Here is a 17518-nt window from a genome sequence, read left to right as displayed (position 1 = left end):
GGTTTGATTCTATGCACTCTAGCTACAGTATATACATTACACTTAATTTTGTTCTTTAAGATTGGTATGCTTGAAAGCCAGACTGCACTAGTTTGGCCAGGAGGGATTAGACCTCCCTGCATGGTCACTGATAGGTGGTTGTCTCATCAAATCAGCTCTCAATTAACGTATAAAAAAAAGGGGATCATGGGGGACCAGTGGTCACCGATAAGGCAATGTTTGCTATATAGAGGGCGCAAGTAGCTATAAGTAGTGCAGTGGTGTTTTAAACCTGCTCATATGCATGTAGCCTTATAACAGGTGTTACTCAATTGTGTGAACTTACTGATTCATGTAATGTGAATAGTGTGCCCTGCCCATTGACTCAAGCATGAGAACACACCAGATGAGAAATGAGATATGATAATTATCCTACGTGTAGTTATTCTCACCCAAGTCCTCTCTTCTTGTATATGCTATTTTTTTTCTCCCCATCTCCCTCCCTCCTCTCTCACACTCTCTCTCCTCTCTCTCTCTCCTCTCTCTCTTATTCTCTCTCTTATTCTCTCTCTCTCCCTCTTCTCTCTCTCTCTCCCTCTTCTCTCTCCCTCTTCTCTCTCCCTTCCTCTTCTCTCTCCCTCTTCTCTCTCCCTCTTCTCTCCCTCTCTCTCTTCTCTCTCTCGCTCTCTATATTCTCTCTATATCTCTCTCTCTCTCTCTCTCTCTCTCTCTCTCTCTCTCTCTCTCTCATCTCTCTTCCCCTCCTCTCTCTCTCTCATCTCTCTCCCCCCTCTCTCTCTCTCTCTCTTTCTCTTTCTCTTTTTCTATCTTCCCTTTTCCTTTTTTCTCTTTCTCTCTCACTCTCTTTCAACTTCTTTTTGTGTATGTTTCATATTTTTCACTTGGAAGTTTCAGGTTTTGATTTTCCAAGTAGAACATAGTGTGTGCCATAAAATGAAAAATCTGCACTAAACATACAGGTATTTTTAATTTCTCATTTCAGAAATCCCCCAAAACAATCAAAGAGAACTGCTGGAGACTATGACCTGATCCACCTCTATTAACTCCTGATTGTACCAAGCGGACTTGAGCGACTCTAATGTGAAGCCTGCCCTCAACGGCTGGATCTCTGGCATGCGACTAAGTGGTCAAGATGCCCAGCGGAGACAAGAAGCACCGGCACACGGATGTCAAAAGGTAAGGGTCATCTTAAATCTAGTGTGGCTTTTCACAAAAATTATCATTTACAGTGTACCGTGTAAAGTGCTTGAGGCCTTTAAATGACAGAAAATAAATTCTCACAAATCGAAAGTTTCACTGAATGTTAAAGACAAGCCTACAATTCAATTTGGAAGAAATTTGGTACATGAGCACATGTCTACAATTAAATTCTTTCTGTAAAAAGGGTGAATGCATGATATTTGCATCTGCACACTTCTTGCCATCTTCTTGGAAGTGCTTGTAATCAAATTCAGGAAAGTTAATCTGATTTGTAACCTTTAATATGTTTTATTGCTCTCAGCCCCTGTTAAAATGAACATTATGTACTTACATGTATACTCCCAATAAACATGTCAAACCGGATTATAGGTATCCTGGTGTGGTACTCTGAAGTGACTCATAATATGATTCAATACTTTGTAGACTTCGGCCATGCATGAACATGTTCATTCTTATTTACGGGAGTGTGAAAAGTACTCTCAAAGTGTAGATGTCATTGCTTCTAATGTTATTAGAATTTTCTTCTGTCTCCAATAGTCGGTATCCATTCCATGATTTATCCTTTTCTCGCTCACCCCCTCCCACTCTCTCACCATCTCACTCTCCATCTCTTTCTTTCTCTCTCTCTCTCTCTCTCTCTCTCTCATTATCTCATCTCACCTATATGTTATTTAAATTTCTTCTGTCTCCAATAGTCTATATATATCCATTCCATGATTTATCCTTTTCTTGCTCACCCACTCTCTCTCCATCTCACTCTCCATCTCTCTCTCTCTCTCTCTCTCTCTCTCTTCATCTCATCTCATCTCACCTATATGTTATTTGAATTTCTTCTGACTCCAATAGTCTATATCCATTCCATGATTTATCCTTTTCTTGCTCACCCCCTCTCTCTCCATCCCACTCTCCGTCTCTCTCTCTCTCTCTCTCTCTCTCTCTCTCTTCATCTCATCTCACCTATATGTTATTTAAATTTCTTCTGACTCCAATTGTCTATATCCATTCCATGATTTATCCTTTTCTTGCTCACCCCTCCCACTCTCTCTCTCCATCTCACTCTCCATCTCTCTCTCCATCTCTCCCTCTCTCTCTCTCTTTCTTTCTCTCTCTCTCTTTCTTTCTCTCTCTCTCTTTCAGTTCATGGTCTTCTATAGTTGTATGCGTAATCGCACATACATAATGTACGCTTCTCTCTCTTACTCATTTCTCTTACTCATTTCTCTTGCTCATACTTCTTCAATTTACTCTTATCTCTCTATTTCCCGCTCCTGTCTCTTACATTATGGAGATGTATCCTTAATGGAAGTCGAAGCGGAATCTAATTTTCCTTTCATCTCACCACACCCTCCTAATGTAATCAGTACAAAGACATGGCATGCTTGAACATTGCAAAGCAGAAAATGCCCTTGAAAATCGATAGAGCAGAGAATGTACAGTGTAACATCTATTTGATTACATTCCGTTTTTATTCATTTTATATTGAATTTTGTACTCTTCAAGTGAAGACAGGCGGTACCAATGAACCGTACATGTATGTAGAACTAGAAATCTACTTTTTTCTTTACCTTTTAAAAAGGCACCACAAATTTATAAACTAGCATATGTGCCTGTACAGTATGTATCGATCTTATACAATTGGAAACAAAATATTAAATGATAAGGATCTATATAAGCACTAGAAATTAAAAGATGGTGCTTACAAGCTAACTCTGCAACATTATTTCCATTTTGGCTGATATACAGTGTACATATACGTACATGTACATGTACATGTACTATTCATCTCATTGCTCTTTCCGTTATACATGTGTATACTTTGAAACACAAGGATCCCTGAAGCATTACCTGTATGTTTAACATTTAATACAAAGTGTATAGCAAATTGATGATTGAATTATCATAGCCACAAACCAGAACCTCATCTAACACACGTACGTATAGTATAGGCTTTGTTTTGAAATTCTTGTCTATGTTACCATGGTGATTTCTTCTGCATGATTTGATGAGCTTTTTCATGGTTGCGTGAAAATCAGATAGCATGTTCATCAAAGGAATGCTGATATGAATAAAACAATGAAAGAGTTATTGATTTAATCTACCAAAATGAATTTCAAATCAAGAGCAGGAGTATTCTCTACAATTCATAACAAATTATGGTTGCTTTATTGCATTTATAGCCATAATCAGTATTAAACTTCCTAAGTGAGGAAGCTATAGAATTGCAAAATGATTTCTTTTTCTTATTCTGCTTATGGTAAATATCTTAATATGTTTTTGTTTTTGTTTTTCTTCCAGGGACAAGGAGTTGGATAAACTACTACGGCTTCTTAGTACACCGTCAAACAAACAACAGGTATGGTGGAGATTGAAATCTTGATTGAGTGTATGTATCAAGATTCATAGAAGGATAAGAGGGGGGTGTGGGGGGGGGGGGGGGAGAGACAGACCAAAAAAAGGTAGAAAGGGATAGCTAAATGGGGATGTTCTGAAGCAGAGATGGGTATTAAGTGGAGTGAGAGGGGGGGGGGAGGCAAACATAACAAATATTGTGTGTGTGGGGGGGGGGGGTAGGAGAAAGAGGGTGACCAAATAGAGGTGATACAAAGGATAGCTTAAAAGGGAAAATATGAATGGAGATGGTTTGAAGCAGATACTATATCGATATTGAGTAGAGTGAGAGGGGGAGAAAAAGACAAACATTAATAAATTGTGAGGATGAGAGAGGAGGGGAAATGCGGGAGAGGGAGGGGGGGGGGGGTATGGAAGAGAGCAATCATCTTAAAGAGAATGGTATACCCTTAAAACAGAGATTGATATACATTGATAGAACATGGTCATGACCTTCTACCATTCAGGGTGTTGGATTCATAACTGATTATTACACAAATATCTAAATGAACATGTACAATGATTGAAATATTGACCAATCTTTGCAAGTTAAGAAGGTGGGTCTAAGAAGAAAAGACTATTAGCCTAATCATGAATCTAAGAATAAAAAGGTGGACAAAACCTTATGGTAGACAAAAGAAATAAATTAGTGCAGGAATGCCAATTTTCAGGCAATAGCCTGAATTCAGGCCCTGGCGAGTTATTTTCAGACTATACTTTAGGCTTTTTGTGTACAAAATAGCTCATTCTAGGTGATTTTCAGGCCCTCTGATCAATTCTAACTGCCATCCCTGTAAGTGCAAGTATGGGAATTATTCAGAACGACATTCAATCTCTACTGTTTCTTTTATAAACCTCTTCTTGTGCATGTCCGCCATACATGCAGCTACCTCCCCTCGACTTTGACGCTGGCAATAACAACAATAACAACAACAGCCCAGATGGCAAGGGCTTCCAACATGGCTCATCCACGACGGTCGGTCTCCACTGCTCCCCTCCAAACGGCAATGGCTACAGCCATCAACACCAGATATTTGAGGCATCCGCTCTGGAGAGCTTCAGTTCTAAGTACCAGACAGAAAGGAATTTCAGCGGTCATGTTTTCAACAAGCAGTTTGATCAGGTGAGTGCCTCTAAAACTTTTTAAATTCTGCAGGGGGTTCCTTTTTCTATTTTTCATTCTTTTACAGTTTGCTTCAATCTGAAATTTGAAATTATGCCCCATGTGTGTTTTTCCATGCATATATTGAACTGTCTCTATTTAAGAAGAAAAAAGAAAGGAAGAAAAAAAAGAGGGGAAAAAAAAAAAAAAAAAATCCTTTTTTTTTTGGGGGGGGGGGGAATATGTTTATAGTTTTTTTGTTTGTTTTTTGTTACGGAAATGAATGAATGATTGAATAAAATGGAAAATAATCATAACCATCCCCTTCAAAGTATTTATAAGATGGTTTAGAAATGAAATTATATCTGGAGCTCTTGGTATTATTGTCATCAGTAGTAAAAAATCTAGTGTTAGTTAACCTACGATTGGATAAGTATATTTAAATGTACAGAATTTTGTTTTTATGTTTCCATTAAAATATAAGAATTTGGGTTCTTGAGGTTCATGAACAATTGATGAACAAATTGTCTCTCGAAATGTGCAATCATTACAATGAGCTGTTCCATAATTTGATTAAAATCTGTCAATAAATGTATACTCTAATGAGATTGCATACTCTTACATGTATATTGTTTGTGTTTGATTTTCACAGATTTTTACAGCAATAGTCAAGCACAGATTATGTTGCTCGTAAGTATTGATATAGCAGACACTATTTGAGCTGATTGGATGAAGTTGATATTTCTGTAGTGGCATATAACACTTTGCCACCCTAATGCTCTAAACTGCTGTGAAACTTACTAGGTAGTGCATGATCATGTATACAAATGTAAGGAATGTTTAAGTTTCTCAGTTAGTTGTGTTTCTTTGGCTACATGGACTATTACATTTTAATTGTTTTTATGGGATATGTAAGTGTATAAATGTGTGTCTACACATGATAGTTATTAGTGAACACATGTATACACTGTTCATGCATAATGGTAGAATGACAATACTATACAAGCATACAAAAGATTAGTTCCACTTCTGTAAGCATTTTAAAGTAGCTGGAGGATTACTGTCCCATAGGAAAGTGAAAAGTATGCCGCAGACCTGCCGCAGACCTGCCGCAGATCTGCAGCAGACCTGCCGCAGACTAAAAGTCTGCGGCAAAGAGTATGCCGAAGTATGCGGCAGAAAGAAATTTTGCTGCAGACTTGCCGCATACCAGTATGCCACAGGAACAGTCTGCGGCAGATCTGCGGCAGGATGAAATTTTGCTGCAGACTTGCCGCATACTAGTATGCCACAGGAACAGTCTGCGGCAGATCTGCGGCAAGATGAAACTTTGCTCCAGACTTGCCGCATACCAGTATGCCACAGGAACAGTCTGCGGCAGATCTGCGGCAGGATGAAATTTTGCTGCAGACTTGCCGCATACTAGTATGCCACAGGAACAGTCTGCAGCAGATCTGCGGCAGGATGAAATTTTGCTGCAGACTTGCCGCATACCAGTATGCCACAGGAACAGTCTGCGGCAGATCTGCGGCAGGATGAAATTTTGCTGCAGACTTGCCGCATACTAGTATGCCACAGGAACAGTCTGCAGCAGATCTGCGGCAGGATGAAATTTTGCTGCAGACTTGCCGCATACTAGTATGCCACAGGAACAGTCTGCGGCAGATCTGCGGCAGGGCGAAACTTTGCTCCAGACTTGCCGCATACAAGAACGCCACAGGAACAGTCTGCGGCAGGTCTGCCACAGGAAATCCCATTAAAGTCTAATAGGGCCAATTGAAACCAATCATCTCATGCATATTCATTATTACTTTACACGTGTGACAGAAAAATACATTTATCATGATTTGTTAAGCAAATTAAGACAATGCACATCATTTTTGTGATTTCTATTTTCCTTTTGCCATTATTAACCAATAGATTATTTTGTCTGATCATGTTACAATTACATTCACGTTTAAGCAATAGATATATTGATTACTAACCAAGAAACTATGATTACTAACCAAGAAACAATATACATATTTAGTATATATATGTGTACGAGCCTGTGTCACTTTAAATGTTACTCTTGAATACACTTCAAATGATCAATGTGATGAAGTTAATACAATTGAGAATAGAATATACCTAATTGGTAATATATATATATATATATATATTGGGATTACCTAATTGGTAATATCGTTATTGCCAATATCGATTACGAAGTATCAATCAGTTTATCACTGGTTCTTCTACATGCATACTTTATTGCCACGTACTGGATATGAAAGAGTATGCGGCAGGTCTGCAGCAGGTCTATATGAGATATGAATATTCATGACGAAGAGTCTGCGGCAGGTCTGCAGCAAGTCTGCGGCAGACCTGCCGCAGACTCTTCATCATACTGAAAGAGTATGCGGCAAGTCTGCAGCAAGTCTGCGGCAGACCTGCCGCAGACTCTTCATCATACTGAAAGAGTATGCGGCAGGTCTGCAGCAAGTCTGCCGCAGACCTGCCGCAGACTCTTCATCATACTGAAAGAGTATGCGGCAAGTCTGCGGCAGACCTGCCGCAGACTCTTCATCATACTGAAAGAGTATGCGGCAGGTCTGCAGCAAGTCTGCAGCAGACCTGCCGCAGACTCTTCATCATACTGAAAGAGTATGCGGCAAGTCTGCGGCAAAACTAATTTGCATGTGAAAAAGATGACTGTCTGCGGCAGGTCTGCTGCAGATCTGCGGCAAGTCTGCCGCAGGAGTATGCGGCAGGCTCATTTCTTTCCTATGGGGTGCTTTCGCCAAGGACAATATAATAATGGCATTCTTATTCATAACTTACCTTTTCCCCAGTGATCTTTGTGCTCTAGTTCCTGTGAGACTCATTTTTATCCTCTTTTCAAATATTTTTTATTTGTAAGCGCTAGGTACGTACTGTTTTTGGCACTCCTAAATATTCTAGATTATTATTACTTAGTCATGCTCTTCTTGCTTTCAACTGTCTTGTAACATAAAGCCCTCTTATTTTCCTTCGCAGAGAATGGGTAGAGCGAGTTCCGACGGAGCACATTGTCCGGGTGCTCATCGTCTTGAGGCTGTTCCTCCGGGACCAGTCCTACCAGAAGACACTGTTTGAACTGGGTGGGGTTAAAGTACTTTCCCAGGTATGTCACAAAACTAAAAGTTAAAGTAAAGCCTGCTATGGCCACCACCTGTTTAAAAAAACCACCTTTTCTATAAAGACCATATTTTGTAAAGTGCTTTCCCAGGTAGGCTATGTCACAAAACTAAAAGTTACAGTCAAACCTGCTTTAGCCACCACCTGTTAAAAAAGACCACCTTTCTATAAAGACCATATATTTTTAAGTACTTTACCAGGTAGACTATGTCACAAAACTAAAAGTTACAGTCAAGCCTGCTATAGCCACCATCTATTTAGAAAGACCACCTTTTCTTAAAAAAAACTATATATTTGAAAGTACTTTCCCAGGTATGTCACAAAACTAAAAGTTACAGTCAAGCCTGCTTTAGCCACCACCTGTATAGAAAGACCACCTTTCTATAAAGACCATATATTTTAAAAACTTTCCCAGGTATGTCACAAAAACTATAAGTTACAGTCAAGCCTGCTTTAGCCACCACCTGTATAGAAAGACCACCTTTCTATAAAGACCATATATTTTCAAAACTTTCCCAGGTATGTCACAAAAACTAAAAGTTACAGTCACGCCTGCTTTAGCCACCTCCTGTATAGAAAGACCACCTTTCTATTATGACCATATATTTTAAAGTACTTTCCCAGGTATGTCACAAAGATAAAAATTTCAGTCAAGCCTGCTATAGCAACCACCTGTTTAGAAAGACCACCTTTCTATAAAGACCATATATTTTGTTTCCCAATTCTATTTTGTGTCTACCAACTCTATTTTGGTAGAATTGCAATAACTGTACTAGCATAAAAAAGATTAATTCCACTTCTGTTAGCTTTTTAAAGTCCCTGAGGGATTACTATGCTTTCACTGGGGATAATGTAATAATGGTGTTCTAGCTTACTCGATGATGTAATGATCCTTTCCTTTTGTATTGCAGTCTGATTTCATGTCGGTATTAGAGTTTCTGTCACTTATTGTCCTTTTATAAGTTTTGTTCTAAATTCTTCAATTGTGAAGAATTGTTAGGACTGATATGTTCATGCCTGTAGACCAGATACGAACTTGAAAATCTGAAATTTAAAAAAAAAAAATCTGAAATTTCAAAATTTGATCAAAATAACTCAGATGAAAATATTGTGTTTGTTTGTATTTCTTTGTACTTATATTTTGTATGTTATTTATTGTTTGCATCTGTATGTAGAAATTATTAACAGCGACTGAGAATTACTTGAACAGAGGCGATTCTGAACCTTTCATGGTGGACATACTCAAAGAAATGTCAAGTAAGTCTATTCACTGCTTCTTGATCTCTCTCTCTCTCTCTCTCCTTCCCGTCTCTCTCTCTCTCTCTCTCTCTCTCTCTCTCCCTTTCTCTATCTCTATCTCTCTCTCCCTCTCCCTCTCCCTCTCTCTCTCACTTTCTCTCTCTGTCTTAATCCTTTTTCTCCCCTTTGTAAAAAGTGATAGATTTGTTCTATTTTAACATTGAATAATTTAGATATTGTAATATATTTCAGAGTTACATTGTATGTCTATGAGATTCAACTTGTCATTCACTCATTAAAGGTATTACAAAGTTTTGGGAATATTTCATCAGGATTGGATCATGAAATTTAAAATTTGCATTACTATTGTGAAATATAGTGTTAGAACACCCAACTCTAAAAAAATTGGGCTCTAAAAAGCTTTTGATTTGGAGTTATTAAAATTTTAAAAAATAAAAAAATTTACCGGTACTCCCGGTAAATTTGGTATAGCTCCCTCTCAGTTCGAAAATTTATATGTCATCTGAACAGCATAACACATACATAGCACTATTGTCAAAGTGTAATAATTAACATGTTTTGACACCCAATCATATTACCAGTCTTAAACAATATATATAATCATGAAGATAATTATTTTAAAGTCGAGTTGCCTTAGTGTAAGATTTTTATACTGTCTCCTAAATTTGAAGAAAAATATACTTGTCTGTACACTGTAATCGCAATATATAATTTTATAATCGATCGGACCGTCACCATCTTTACTGTACTTACGTACGTTAATCTATGAATTTCCTGCGCGGACCGGAATATCCTGTGTTGTTCTCTTCAACTCATTTTTCCATTTCCCTCTCTTAATCGTTTCTGTGTTTTCAACTTTGAAATGCATTTGTTATTGCTCGACTTTGATAATATTGTTGTTCGCCAGCTCTGTGAACGAACGCACATATTGCCTGTATTTTGGTCAAGTCAATTGGCCGTGATGAACTGCAAAGATCTGGCATTGATCCCTGTGCATTGATCCCTGTGTACGTATAGTACATGTTACGTGTGTACGTGTATTAGTCTATGTGTGTAGGGCCGGATTGGCCAGAAGAATTTCAGAGCACATTTTTTTTAGGGATAATCTCAAAATACTCCCCAAAGTCGTTGTACGGGGACAGTTTGGGTAATCATTTATATACAGAACGTAACATTATTTATTTTGCATTTCTTTATTAAAAATAAAGAAGATACGTTTAATCTTACAAACGAAGATAAATCAATAATAAGGTTGACGACGTTTTCCCGAACAGTCGATTATGTGTATACTGCACATTCTTATTTTGAGATCATCCCTTTGTGAGTTTACGGGTACGGTACGCTTGTTTATTTAGCCTAATGACCTCTGGTAGAGGCCAGTAATTGCTACACGTGTTTGGGCTAACCTCTCTCTTTCCGTATAATTGAATTATATTCTTCGCCTCCGTCTCATAACCATGCACCAACTGCATTGACCAGGTCCGTGTTATAACACTCTCACTTGATATTCTCTCTCACCCTCTCTCTCTCTCTCTCTGTCGCTTCTATATCCCTCTCATCTCCCCCCTCTCTTTTGTATCCCTCTCTATCCCTTCTCTCCTTTCTCTCTCTCTCTCTCTCTCTCTCTTCTCTCTCGCTATCTTTATTTCTCCCATTTTCTTTCCCTCACTCTTTATTTCTCAGTACCCCATACCATTCTACCCTTTCTCTATTTATTTCTCTTTTGATGTATATTGTATATAATCTGTCTGTCTCTCTCTCTCTCTCTCTCTCTCTCCCTCTCATCGCATCACCTCGTTTATCCCTTTCTACAATTATTTCTATATCCATATCACTTGTTAGTCTCTCTCTCTGTCGGTCTGTGACCGTCTGTCTGATGACTGTCTCTCTTTCTTTATCCACACACCTCTCTCTCTCTTTCTTTCGCTCCAACTTTGTCTCTCTCTCTCTAGAAGTTCTCATTCGAGTGATATAGGACCATATATTTTTTTTTAGGGTTATGTAGATGAGGATGATATAAATATGACAAATATAATAGTAATCACAATAACGAGAGAACTTCTCATTCACGTAATAGGACAGTAGTTTTTGGTTGGAGTTTATGACAAGAATAATAATAATCATAAAGACGATAGAAGTTCTCATTCGCGTGATAGGACTTATGTCGGGGTTATGTAAATGAGGGTAATATAATTATGACAAAGATAATAATTATAACAAAAGCAAGAGAAGTTCTCATTCACGTGATAGGACAGTAGTTTTTGGTTGGAGTTTATGACAAGAATAATAATACGTCACAAAGACGATAGAAGTTGTCATTCGCGTGATAGGACCATATTTCTTTTGTCGGGGTTATTTAAATAAGGGTAATATAATTATGACAAAGATAATAATTATCACAAAAGCAAGAGAAGTTCTCATTCATGTGATAGGACAGTAGTTTTTGGTTGGAGTTTATGACAAGACTAATAATAACCACAAAAGACGATAGAAGTTCTCATTCGCGTGGTAGGACAATATTTCTTTTGTCGGGTTTTATGTAAATGAGGGTGATATAAATATATGACAACAATAATAATAATCACAAAAACGATAAAAGTCCTCATTCGCGTGATAGGACCATATTTCTTTTGTTATTATTTATTTTCTTATGTAAATGAGGGTGATATAAATATATGACAACAATAATAATAATCACAAAGACGATAGAAGTTCTCATTCGCGTGATAGGACCATATTTCTTTTGTCGGGGTTATGTAAATGAGGGTGATATAAATACATGACAAAGATACTAATTATCACAAATGCGAGAGAAGTTCTCTTTCATGTGATAGGACAGTAGTTTTTGGTTGGATTTTATGACAAGAATAATAATAATCACAAAGACGATAAGAGTTCTCATTCGCGTGATAGGACCATATTTCTTTTGTCGGGGTTATTCAAAATAATGAGATGATATAAATATATGACAAAGATAATAATTATCCCAAAAACGAGAGAAGTTCTCATTCACGTGATAGGACAGTAGTTTTTGGTTGGGTTATGACAACAATAATAATAATCACAAAGACTATAGAAGTTCTCATTCGCGTGATAGGACCATATTTCTTTTGTCGGGGTTATTCAAATGGGGTTGATATAAGTATATGTCAAAGATAATAATTATCACAAAAGCAAGAGAAGTTCTCATTCACTCGATAGGATAGTAGTGTTTGGTTGGAGTTTATGACAACAATAATAATAATCACGAAGACAACTTCTATAGAAGTTCTCATTCGCGTAATAGGACCATATTTTTTGGTTGTGGTTCATGTAAATGAGTATGATAATATATGTTTGGCAGGGATAATAATAATCGTAAAAACGATAGAAGTTCTCATTCACACGATAGGACCATTGTTGGGGTGTATGTAAATGAGGATGATATAAATATATGACAAAAAAAATAATAATCACAAAGATGATATAAGTTTTCATTCACGTGATAGGATCATATTTCTTTTGTCGGGGTTATGTAAATGAGGGTGATATAAATATATGACACCAATAATAATAATCACAAAAACGATAAAAGTCCTCATTCGCGTGTTAGGACCATATTTCTTTTGTTATTTTTGTTATTTTCTTATGTAAATGAGGGTGATATAAATATATGAAAACAATTATAATAATCACAAAGACGACAGAAGTTCTCATTCGCTTGATAGGACCATATTTCTTTTGTCGGGGTTATGTAAATGAGGGTGATATAAATACATGACAAAGATACTAATTATCACAAATGCGAGAGAAGTTCTCATTCATGTGATAGGACAGTAGTTTTTGTTTGGATTTTATGACAAGAATAATAATAATCACAAAGACGATAAGAGTTCTCATTCGCGTGTTAGTACCATATTTTTTTTGTTATTTTTTATTTTCTTATGTAAATGAGGGTGATATAAATATATGAAAACAATAATAATAATCACGAAGACAACTTCTATAGAAGTTCTCATTCGCGTAATAGGACCATATTTTTTGGTTGTGGTTCATTTAAATGAGTATGATAATATATGTTTGGCAGAGATAATAATAATCGTAAAAACGATAGAAGTTCTCATTCACGCGATAGGACCATTGTTGGGTGTATGTAAATGAGGATGATATAAATATATGACAAAAAAAATAATAATCACAAAGACGATATAAGTTTTCATTCACGTGATAGGATCATATTTCTTTTGTCGGGGTTATGTAAATGAGGGTGATATAAATATATGACACCAATAATAATAATCACAAAAACGATAAAAGTCCTCATTCGCGTGTTAGGACCATATTTCTTTTGTTATTTTTTATTTTCTTATGTAAATGAGGGTGATATAAATATATGAAAACAATAATAATAATCACAAAGACGACAGAAGTTCTCATTCGCTTGATAGGACCATATTTCTTTTGTCGGGGTTATGTAAATGAGGGTGATATAAATACATGACAAAGATACTAATTATCACAAATGCGAGAGAAGTTCTCATTCATGTGATAGGACAGTAGTTGTTGGTTGGATTTTATGACAAGAATAATAATAATCACAAAGACGATAAGAGTTCTCATTCGCTTGATAGGACCATATTTCTTTTGTCGGGGTTATTCAAATGAGGGTGATATAAATATGACAAAGATAATAATTATCACAAAATCGAGAGAAATTCTCATTCACGTGATAGGACAGTAGTTTTTGGTTGGGTTATGACAACAATAATAATAATCACAAAGACTATAGAAGTTCTCATTCGCGTGATAGGACCATATTTCTTTTGTCGGGGTCATTCAAATGGGGGTGATATAAGTATATGACAAAGATAATAATTATCACAAAAGCAAGAGAAGTTCTCATTCACTCGATAGGATAGTAGTGTTTGGTTGGAGTTTATGACAACAATAATAATAATCACGAAGACAACTTCTATAGAAGTTCTCATTCGCGTAATAGGACCATATTTTTTGGTTGTGGTTCATGTAAATGAGTATGATAATATATGTTTGGCAGGGATAATAATAATCGTAAAAACGATAGAAGTTCTCATTCACGCGATAGGACCATTGTTGGGGTGTATGTAAGTGAGGATGATATAAATATATGACAAAGATAATAATTATCACAAGAGCGAGAGAAGTTCTCATTCATGTGATAGGACAGTAGTTTTTGGTTGGAGTTTATGACAAGAATAATAATAATCACAAAGACGATAGAAGTTCTCATTCACGTGATAGGACCATTGTTGGGGTGTATGTAAATGAGGATGATATAAATATATGACAAAAAAAATAATAATCACAAAGACGATATAAGTTTTCATTCACGTGTAGGATCATATTTCTTTTGTCGGGGTTATGTAAATGAGGGTGATATAAATATATATCAACAATAATAATAATCACAAAAACGATGAAAGTCCTCATTCACGTGATAGGACCATATTTCTTTTGTTATTATTTATTTTCTTATGTAAATGAGGGTGATATAAATATATGAAAACAATAATAATAATCACAAAGACGACAGAAGTTCTCATTCGCTTGATAGGACCATATTACTTTTGTCGGGGTTATGTAAATGAGGGTGATATAAATACATGACAAAGATACTAATAATCACAAAGACGATAGAAGTTTTCATTCAACGTGATAGGATCATAGTTTTTTGATGGGGTTATAATGTAGATGAGAATGAAAGAAAATAATGATCATAAAACAAGTCAAACATTCAGTGCAGAGGTCCAGGCGAAGAGAGGGAGATCGAGAGGGTGCGAGAGGAAGGGAAAGAGGGAACAAGTGAGAGTGAGAGTGACAGAGAGAGCCTGGGTCTATATTTCGGAGAGAGAGGGTCTATGTGGTGAAAATGATTATTTTCGAAACTTCCAAGGGTATGATGAACATTACAACGAACTTCTGTAGGAAAGAGAGAGAGAGAGAGAGAGAAAGAGCGGTATATGGATAGACATATTTATTGTATTTCTTTCATGTTTATTTGAACGATTGTGTGGTCATTCATTTTCAAATTGCTTTCTTTCTGATATTCTTTTCTGAATGCATTTCACGGACATAATAATTGGAAAAAATGATAAGACTTCATGTATCCCGTAGCATATTGAAACTGTTTGTTATAAATGTATATCAAAATGACTGATCAGTCGAAGCTGAGACTAGATTGAGACGGTTGCGGAGGAGGGTTTACGGGTACGTCAAACCATAGGTTACTCACTCTGCAAGCTAGGAGACTATAACTCCATTGATTTGTGCGATACAATCCTGAACGGTACTTGCTCTCACACAAACGCACACAGATGCTGGAACCATTGAGCTCTAAAAGAGACCGTGGACCTTAGCCATGCGAATGCAGTGGCTTTCCCGCTGTGGAGCGGGGTCAGCGCCGAGCGGGGCGAAAGCCCATTTTCAATATCGATTATACCATGAACCATTTACAACAGTAGATGGCGCTAGTATACAACAACATGAGCTGGTTTAAATACAGGCAGCTTGGAACTAATAATTGATTTATTAATTACTGTTTAATTCACTACAAAAAAAAAAAAAGTATTTCAGCGGGGGAGATTGGTTAAAGATATTCCTATAGCATCTTGTTATAACATCAAAGAGTTTCAGATGAATTAAATATTTTTACCAAAACTTTGTAATACCTTTTAAAAAAATATCATTTTCAAAAAAGCTAAACCATTTACTATATTCAGCTGACAGGATCATTTTATCTCCATTGGACTGAATAAGATCTCTTTATTGACATGATTTATCTTTATTTCAGATATTTTCCAGAAGTTGTCTGGTAACGTGAAGCAGAGAGACTGGTTAATAGCATGTGGGGCTCACAGGGTAAGCTCCATTTTGGATGTTTTTTTTTTTTTTAAATTAAGGGCATCATTTAACAATGTTAAATCTGAGATGCACGGCCCTACGTGTTATCAGTGTCTGTGATATGGTGTAATATTAAAGCCCTAAAAAAAAAAGCACTTCAAAATGATCATGAAGTGCCTCAAAAAAGTAAAAATCTTTGAGTGACCGGTTTTAACGTACTCGTTTTCCCCAATAGACTGTAGTGTTATGAAAAGCGTTAGGAAAACGCAAAATTTGGTTTTGATATCCAATCATAAATATCTTGATAATCAGACAGGCGATCGGCTTGTAAAAGTCATAGGATTCCTTACTGACCTAAAGGTTTATAATTATCATTGCAGCATGAGCTAAATCCAGGATTTTTTTCAGAATCTGAGACAAAGCTACCGGATCCCTTTAAAGATAAGCTTGAGTTCTGGTAATGATAGAAAATAAATTCTCACAGAATCCCACAAAACTTACACTGAATGCCGTTCAAGATTACAAATAAACGACATGTGCCTCAGGATGATTTTGGTAGAAAATGTATAGGGGCTGAGTAATGAGTATAGACAGATAAGGAAATCAAGGTACATGTACCTGTAAGTTTAGGCCTGACGCCATGTGCTCAACACAGGTCACCATGTGCAAATGAGAGCTGTGGTTTTTATTGGAGATGATTTCCAGCAAGTTTTTGTGAGGTTGTTTTTATTTCACTGGTTCAAACAATCAATCTACTGCAGGATGAACAATCCAGAATGAATTATAGCCATGTTCTCTTGACATACGATGCCCATACCAGAGCTCAAGATTAGCTTTAATCAAATAGAACTATACTATAAGAAGAAGTGGGGTAAAATGTTCTTGATATCTACGTTCATTCAGCATACATATAGATATCACATGCATGAGATGTCTATTGTTACCTGAGTCTGATGATACCGGCTGAAATATGAAACCAATCATGTTATGATGATAGCTACTGTTATCAGTAGGGATACTGTAAAAGGTCATTCAAAATGAGGGCTGGAGATATTAGCTCTGGGGTTATAGGGATTAAAGCCCCTCTAAAGTGTAGGGAGCCTAAAGGGCTATACAACATTTTTTGTTTAGGCCTTACTGTATAATCACCTAACAATTTAATTTACTTGTTTCTTTTTGTCCAGCCTTTAGTGATGTTGCTGTCAGCCAGTGATGTAATGGTCCTACATTGCTCCCTCTATGCTCTCATCGGTATGGCTCAGAGGTAAGTCTTTATATTACATGTACATGTATTTGTATTATGGGCCTATTTACCCACAAGGCACTAAAGCACTCTCAGAGAGCAATACAAACTCTGTCTCAAATTTGACTTTGGTTTTAGTAACCATCTTTATTTGGTAAATTCATTATCTTTAAGTTGTTTTAATTTTTTCTTTGATTCAAAACTTTATGTAAAGCTGATATTGATCATTTCGATATGAACGATTTCTGAGACCAAATTTTGATGTGGAATCTGCCGTTTTTGTTCCCCCCCCCCCCCTAAAAAAAGAC

General features: G+C 36.6%; 1 protein-coding gene across 8 annotated transcripts in view; it reads left to right on the top strand.

Annotated features, from left to right (window-relative positions):
* Positions 1-17518, top strand: part of LOC591247 (serine/threonine-protein kinase Nek10) — a 65764-nt gene that overhangs the window by 14937 nt on the left and 33309 nt on the right. For all 8 annotated transcript variants that reach the window (XM_030990632.1, XM_030990631.1, XM_030990633.1 and 5 more), the window contains exons 2-9: positions 983-1176; positions 3496-3553; positions 4475-4711; positions 5343-5380; positions 7709-7835; positions 9025-9106; positions 15918-15985; positions 17152-17231. In XM_030990632.1, coding sequence (XP_030846492.1) covers positions 1133-1176; positions 3496-3553; positions 4475-4711; positions 5343-5380; positions 7709-7835; positions 9025-9106; positions 15918-15985; positions 17152-17231 — 734 coding nt within the window. In that variant the 5' untranslated portion in view covers positions 983-1132. The remainder of the gene's footprint in view (positions 1-982; positions 1177-3495; positions 3554-4474; positions 4712-5342; positions 5381-7708; positions 7836-9024; positions 9107-15917; positions 15986-17151; positions 17232-17518) is intronic.

This window comes from Strongylocentrotus purpuratus, unplaced genomic scaffold (assembly GCF_000002235.5).
Source record: "Strongylocentrotus purpuratus isolate Spur 01 unplaced genomic scaffold, Spur_5.0 spur5_scaffold_19, whole genome shotgun sequence".
Lineage (NCBI taxonomy): Eukaryota > Metazoa > Echinodermata > Echinoidea > Camarodonta > Strongylocentrotidae > Strongylocentrotus > Strongylocentrotus purpuratus.
The sequence above is the reverse complement of the archived record's forward strand: the minus strand, read 5'-3'. Positions and strand labels throughout refer to the sequence as shown.